This window comes from Mercenaria mercenaria, chromosome 12 (genome assembly GCF_021730395.1).
Source record: "Mercenaria mercenaria strain notata chromosome 12, MADL_Memer_1, whole genome shotgun sequence".
NCBI lineage: Eukaryota > Metazoa > Mollusca > Bivalvia > Venerida > Veneridae > Mercenaria > Mercenaria mercenaria.
In genome coordinates this window covers 31,656,492-31,664,570 of record NC_069372.1, presented here as the reverse complement: position 1 = coordinate 31,664,570, position 8,079 = coordinate 31,656,492, and the positions used below count along the sequence as shown (strand labels likewise).

Genomic DNA, 8,079 nt, shown 5'->3' with positions numbered 1-8,079 from the left:
CAAATTTGACCTAGATATCATCAAGATGAACAATCAGACCAACTTTCATACAGATCCCATGAAAAGTATGGCCTCTAGAGAGGTCACAAGGTTTTTTTTATTATTTGACCTACTGACCTAGTTTTTGAAGGCACATGACCCAGTTTCAAACTTGACCTAGATTTCATCAAGGTGAACATTCTGACCAATTTTCATGAAGATCCATTCAAGGGTATGGCCTCTAGAGAGGTCACAAGGTTTTTCTATTTCAAGACCTACTGACCTAGTTTTTGATTGCAGTTGACCCAGTTTCAAACTTGACCATTATATCATCAAGATAAACATTCAGACCAACTTTCATACAGATCCCATGAAAAATATGGCCTCTAGAGAGGTCACAACGTTTTTTCATTCTTTGACCTATGACCTGATTTTTGATGGCACGTGACCCACTTTCAAACTTGACCTAGATATCATCAAGATGAACATTCTGACCAATTTTTATTGAGATCCATTCATAAGTATGGCCTCTAGAGAGGTCACAAGGTTTTTCTATTTTTAGCTCACCTGTCACAAAGTGACAAGGTGAGCTTTTGTGATCGCGCAGCGTCCGTCGTCCGTCGGTCCGTGCGTGCGTAAACTTTTTGCTTGTGACCACTCTAGAGGTCACATTTTTCATGGGATCTTTATGAAAGTTGGTCAGAATGTTCACCTTGATGATATCTAGGTCAAGTTCGAAACTGGGTCATGTGCGGTCAAAAACTAGGTCAGTAGGTCTAAAAATAGGAAAACCTTGTGACCTCTCTAGAGGCCATATTTTTCAATGGATCTTCATGAAAATTGGTCAGAATGTTTATCTTGATGATATCTAGATCAAGTTCGAAACTGGGTCAACTGCGGTCAAAAACTAGGTCAGTAGGTCAAATAATAGAAAATCCTTGTGACCTCTCTAGAGGTCATATTTTTTATGGGATCTGCATGAAAATTAGTCAGAATGTTCGTCTTGATGATATCTAGGTCAAGTTCGAAACTGGGTCACGTCCGGTCCAAAACTAGGTCAGTAGGTCAAATAATAGAAAAACCTTGTGACCTCTGTAGAGGCCGTATTTTTCATGGGATCTGCATGAAAATTGGTCAGAATGTTGATCTTCATGATATCTAGGTCAAGTTTGAAACTGGGTCGACTGCGGTCAAAAACCAGGTCAGTAGGTCAAATAATAGAAAATCCTTGTTACCTCTCTAGAGGTCATATTTTTCATGGGATCTGCATGAAAACTGGTGAGAATGTTCATCTTGATGATATCTAGGTCAAATTTGAAACTGGGTCATGTCTGGTCCAAAACTAGGTCACTAGGTCAAATAATAGAAAAACCTTGTGACCTCTGTAGAGGCCATATATTTCATGGGATCTGCATGAAAATTGGTCAGAATGTTCATCTTGATCATATATAGGTCAGGTTCAAAACTGGGTCAACTGCGTTCCAAAACTAGGTCAGTAGAACTAAAAATAGAAAATCCTTGTGACCTCTCTAGAGGCCATATTTTTCAATGGATCTTCATGAAAATTGGTGAGAATGTTCACCTTGATGATATCTAGGTCTTTTTTGAAACTGGGTCACGTACGGTCCAAAACTAGGTCAGTAGGTCAAATAATGAAAAACCTTGTGACCTCTCTAGAGGTCATATTTTTCATGGGATCTGCATGAAAATTGGTCAGAATGTTCATCTTGATGATATCTAAGTCAAGTTCGAAACTGGGTTACGTGCAATCAAAAAACTAGGTCAGTAGGTCAGATAATAGAAAAACCTTGTGACCTCTGTAGAGGCCAGATTTTTCATGGGATCTGCATGAAAATTGGTCAGAATGTTCATCTTGATAATATCTAGGTCAAGATTGAAACTGGGTCACATGTGTTCAAAAACTAGGTCAGTAGGTCAAATAATAGAAAAAACTTGTGACCTCTCTAGAGGCCATATTTTTCATGGGATCTTTATGAAAGTTGGTCTGAATGTTCATCTTGATGATATCTAGGTCAAATTTGAAACTGGATCAACTGCGGTCAAAAACTAGGTCACTAGGTCTAAACATAGAAAAACATTGTGACCTCTATAGAGGCCATATTTTTCAATGGATCTTCATGAAAACTGGTGAGAATGTTCACCTTGATGATATCTAGGTCAAGTACAAAACTGGGTCACATGCCTTCAAAAACTAGTTCATTATGTCAAATAATAGAAAAACCTTGTGACCTCTCTAGAGGCCATATCTTTCAATGGATCTTCATGAAAATTGGTCAGAATTTTTATCTTGATGATATCTAGGTCAAGTTGAGAACTAGGTCACATGAGCTCTAAAACTAGGTCACTATGTCAAATAATAGAAAAAACGACGTCATACTCAGTTCATGTGGGGACAGGTGAGCGATTCAGGGCCATCATGGTCCTCTTGTTAGATCTACTGACCTAGTTTTTGACCGCACATGACCCTGTTTCGAACTTGACCTAGATATCATCAAGATGAACATTCAGACCAACTTTCATACAGATCCCATGAAAAATATGACCTTTAGAGAGGTCACATGGTTTTTCTATTATTTGACCTTCTGACCTAGTTTTTGAAGGCACGTGACCCACTTTCGAACTTGATCTAGATATCGTCAAGATGAACACTCAGACCAACTTTCATACAGATCCCATGAAAAATATGGCCTCTAGAGAGGTCACAAGGTTTTTCTATTATCTGACCTACTGACCTAGTTTTTGAAGGCATGTGACCCACTTTCGAACTTGACCTAGATATCATCAAGATGAACATTCTGACCAATTTTCATGAAATATATGGCCTCTAGAGAGGTCACAAGGTTTTTCTATTTTTAGACCTACTGACCTAGTTTTTGACCGCACGTGACCCAGTTTTGAACTTGACCTGGATATCATCAAGATGAACATTCAGACCAACTTTCATACAGATCCCGTGAAAAATATGGCCTTTAGAGAGGTCACAAGGTTTTCCTATTATTTGACCTACTGACCTAGTTTTTGATGGCACGTGACCCAGTTTCGAACTCGACCTAGATATCATCAAGATGAACGTTCTGACCAATTTTCATGAAGATCTTGTGAAATATATGGCCTCTAGAGAGGTCACATAGTTTTTCTATTTTAAGACCTACTGACCTAGTTTTTGAAGGCACATGACCCAGTTTCGAACTTGACCTAGATATTATCAAGATGAACATTCAGACCAACTTTCATACAGATCCCATGAAAAATATGGCCTTTAGAGAGGCCAGAAGGTTTTTCTATTTTTAGACCTACTGACCTAGTTTTTGACCGAAGGTGACCCAGTTTCGAACTTGACCTAGATATTATCAAGATAAACATTCAGACCAACTTTCATACAGATCCCATGAAAAATATGGCCTTTAGAGAGGTCACAAGGTTTTTCTATTATTTGACCTACTGACTTAGTTTTTGATGGCACGTGACCCAGTTTCGAACTTGACCTAGATATCATCAAGGTGAACGTTCTGACCAATTTTCATGAAGATCTTGTGAAATATATGGCCTCTAGAGAGGTCACATAGTTTTTCTATTTTAAGACCTACTGACCTAGTTTTTGAAGGCACATGACCCAGTTTCGAACTTGACCTAGATATTATCAAGATGAACATTCAGACCAATTTTCATACAGATCCCATGAAAAATATGGCCTTTAGAGAGGTCACAAGGTTTTTCTATTATTTGACCTACTGACCTAGTTTTTGATGGCACGTGACCCAGTTTCGAACTTGACCTAGATATCATCAAGTTGAACGTTCTGACCAATTTTCATGAAGATCTTGTGAAATATATGGCCTCTAGAGAGGTCACAAGGTTTTTCTATTTTTAGACCTACTGATCTAGTTTTTGATGGCACGTGACCCAGTTTCGAACTTGACCTAGATATCATCAAGATGAAAATTCTGACCAATTTTCATGAAGGTCTTGTGAAATATATGGCCTCACTGAAACAATTCACCAAATACACTGACTGACCAGCAGTCAAGCTACTCTCTTCCAGAAACAATCCGCCACATACACTGACTGACCAGCAGTCAAGCTACTCTCATCCAGAAACCATCCGCCACATACACTGACTGACCAGCAGTCAAGCTACTCTCTTCCAGAAACCATCCGCCACATACACTGACTGACCAGCAGTCAAGCTACTCTCTTCCAGAAACAATTCGCCACATACACTGACTGACCAGCAGTCAAGCTACTCTCTTCCAGAAACCATCCGCCACATACACTGACTGACCAGCAGTCAAGCTACTCTCTTCCAGAAACCATCCGCCACATACACTGACTGACCAGCAGTCAAGCTACTCTCATCTCAAGAGGAAAACCTGAGAATACATGTTGCTTTCAATGGACAACAAACTCTTCAGCAAACCTGAGTAGGACATTAGCGTTTTTTTGGTCAAGTACAGTGATGTCTTTAATATGAACAGGCAGCCAACGTTCGTAATGCAGATGATCAAGACCAAAACAAAAACTTGGAACAAGAGACACGATGGTTTCTTTATACAGACAGAAGTTGTCCTTTCTCAAAGTTTTCATGAAACTCGAAACAGTAACTTCAAATCTGATAGTGACAGATCAGAAATGAAGTGTTTGGAAACTGCATTTCGTATGCAACCGCCACAAAAGAAGTACCGTCGTCGTAAGATTCTTCCTTTGCATTTATATACTCGGTGATTCTTCAGCTGCCAAATATTTGAAGCCTGAAGTTAGTTAGTATGCAGGTTTCCTATTCTATACATTAATAAAGCTGACTTGTCAAACGAAACAGTCAAAATCCCTTAATCATAAAATAAATCAAAATCAAACCATAGTAGAACATGCAAACCATAGTAGAACATGCAAATGTAAATTTGATTAGGCTGATTAAGCACTGGATCCCTAACAGTAATATTTAAAAAATGGCATTTGCTTGGTATATTCTTAAATTTTGTATAATTTATGGTATTTTCTCAAGCTCCAGTAGAGACAAATTTCAAAGTGATTGCCACTGTCCAGAGAATTCATTATACCATTAATTTTGATAAAAGAAATGTCAAACTATTGGTAAACAATAATAAAACACAAAATAAAACTGTTTTTTTTTTCTAGGGTGCCTCAAGTAAATGGATTTAATAAGACAGAATTCTAACTCTAACATTGAAATATTAAGGACGAGTCCTGTGGGACTGTTAAATTTTGCTCACTTCATTCAAAAATAACCTTGGGGCAGAAGTAAAACGTACTTACATTTCTTCCCCCTGAAAAATTTCAGTCAAAGTAGGATTATGGTAGAAACTGAATACTCTTCAAAAGGAGGTACTCTATTACGGGTCTAATACCTTAAATGGCAAAGAATTGTTGTCGGACGGACAATGTTCACATGTTTGAAGAAGCAATGCTCCACCCAACTAGATTTATATATTTCAGTATATATATATATATATGCTTTTCTGAGCATCCTCATTTCTCTTAGTTTAGATAGTTTTAAACATACCTAGCAATAATAACAAAATTCTGAATAGCAAAATCTAATAAAGTAAAACTCAGCTTATTTATTCACTACTACACGCACTACTTAACATATTTTACAATTGTTGTAATGTTTAACATAGAACTGTTGTCATTGTAAACATCCTAGTGTCAGTTTCCACTGTTAACTTTATTTGAGGCTCGCATAAATACGTTCTGGATTTTTTATGGCCCCGAAGGTGGGCATATTAAAATCGCACTGTCCGTCCGGTAAATTCTTGTCCGGGCTGTAACTCTTCCATCCATGAAGGGATTTCGAAATTACTTGGCGTAAATGTTCACTATATTTAGACGACGTGTCACGCGCAAGATCCAGACCCCTAGCTCCAGGGTCAAGGTCACACTTAGAAGTCAAAGGTTAACATGGTCTGTTTCGTGTCCGGTCCATAACTCAGCCATTCATCAAGGAATTTTGAAATTACTTGGCATAAATGTTCCTCATAATGAGACGACGTGTCATGTGCAAGATACAGACCCCTAGCTCTAAGGTCAAGGTAACACTTAGAGGTTAAAGGTTAACATGGTCTGTTTCTTGTCTGGTCCATAACTCTGCCATTGATGAAAGGATTTTGAAATTACTTGGCATAAATGTTCCCTATAATGAGATGAGGTGTCATGCACACAACCCAGAGCCCTACCTCCAAGGTCAAGGTTACACTTAGAAGTCAAAGGTTTTTCTTGTCTGTTTCACAACTCTGCCATTTATCAAGGGATTTGAAAATAATTTGACACAAATGTTAACCTAACTGAGGTGTGTCACGCTTATGACCTGGGCCACTTAGGTCAAGGTCACAAAATGATGTGTGATTTATTTGCACATACAACTGTAGCATTCTTGGGCATGCTTTGGGGGCATTTGTCACCAATAGTGACAGCTCTTGTTTCTCCTTAATGGCAAATTTACAGTGAGAGAGACAACACTTTCACTTTTGTTGGATGTACAGTATTCTGGAATATATTCAAACAGATGACTTCAACTAATAATCTTGGCCTTCAGCTGGAAATCAAATCGAGCCATGTTAGAATTAGACAATATTATGAATATATAACACCAGAAAAGTAAATAAAATTTAAACATCATTAATAGTTTATTTTTGTAAGATGTAACAAATATGTTATAGGAAGTGAAATTTTTTTTTTGAAATTCCAAATCAGCATCTGTATACACTAAAATGATATAAACATTTTCAATGGAAAGCTGGTGTTCTATATCCGATGTACATGATACATGTACATAATCACCAATTTGCATTGAATTGTTGTTTGCTCTTTAATCAGCTGATCCTATATAAATAGTACATGTTTAGGTTACCAAACAATCAATATGTCCTCGCTTCAGTAGAGCTCTATATATGTTCCTCCCCTGTGAGTTCCATCAAAGTAAAGTCCTTTCAATACACAATTTTTCAGGAACAAGCAGAGGTCTTGTTCTTAATTTTTAAGCACCTTGTCTTCTGCTATATTGACCATTGTGATAACTGCAGATCACTGAAACAGCTCAACTGACTTTTCTTTTCTTTTCTTAATTTTCTTTTTGTGCTTCTTTATTGGTCCTTCAATTTTTTCATCAGTTTCAATTAACTGATCCATTTTTGTCTGCTCACTTTTTTCACTGTTCTTTATTTCATGATTACATCTGGAAACTTCTAATTTGTTACTTCCACTGTTCTTTTTTGTCACAGCAGATGGGCAATGGTCTGCTTGATTTATGATAATGTCAGCTGGTTTCTTACTTGTTGTGTAAGGGAGATTACTCTGATGAAGTATAAAGTCATGGGACACAGATGCTTCAGCTAGTCTCTCATCTTCAGAACTGAAAACAAACAAAAGGGCTATAGTGGCCCTTAGATTAAAGTCGCTCACCTGAACTTGATTATTTGACCTTAAATATACATATGACACACTGAGTTATAAATGGTAATGTCTGTGTTAAGAATACAAATTACCTAAATTCTAACATGACTCACATCAATTGCTACATAAAGATATAGCAAACAGCCTTATATATGAATCTTCCATAAAATATGATTGATACATTTTACCCCCTAGAATTGTAAGATATTGGACAATAGCTTGAGTCTGTGTCAGAAGTATTAAGTAATAAGAGAGAATTAAGATAAAGAACATTAAATAAGTATAAGTCTAAGCAAAAAGGGGGATAATTCATGAAATATTGTTGCAAGAGTGATTTTTGCACCTTGTGTCATACGATGTGGGTGATGATGAGGAATAACAACTTCAAGTTTGAATCAAATCCATTTAGTAATAACTGAGATGTAGTGAAAATGCATCAAAATTAACCTGAAAGTCTAAGTAAAAGGGGGGCATAAGTCATGAAATATTGGTACCAGAGTTATGGACCTTGTGTCATACGATGTGGGTGATAAGATGGAAGTTTGAATCAAATCCATTTAGCAATAACTGAGATGAGTGAAAGTGCATAAAAACTTAAACCTGAAATTCTAAGTAAAAAGGAGGGATAATTCATGAAATATTGGTGCAAGAGTTATGGCCCATGTGTCA

The 8,079-nt window shown here is 37.2% G+C and overlaps 1 protein-coding gene across 3 annotated transcripts in view; it reads right to left on the bottom strand.

The window, feature by feature from the left end:
* Positions 1 to 5,559: 5,559 nt before the first annotated feature.
* LOC123533605 (protein CUSTOS-like) overlaps positions 5,560 to 8,079 on the bottom strand; it is a 70,749-nt gene continuing 68,229 nt past the window's right edge. For all 3 annotated transcript variants that reach the window (XM_053519556.1, XM_053519554.1, XM_053519555.1), the window contains one exon: positions 5,560 to 7,369. In XM_053519556.1, the coding sequence (XP_053375531.1) occupies positions 7,042 to 7,369 (328 nt within the window). In that variant the 3' untranslated portion in view covers positions 5,560 to 7,041. The remainder of the gene's footprint in view (positions 7,370 to 8,079) is intronic.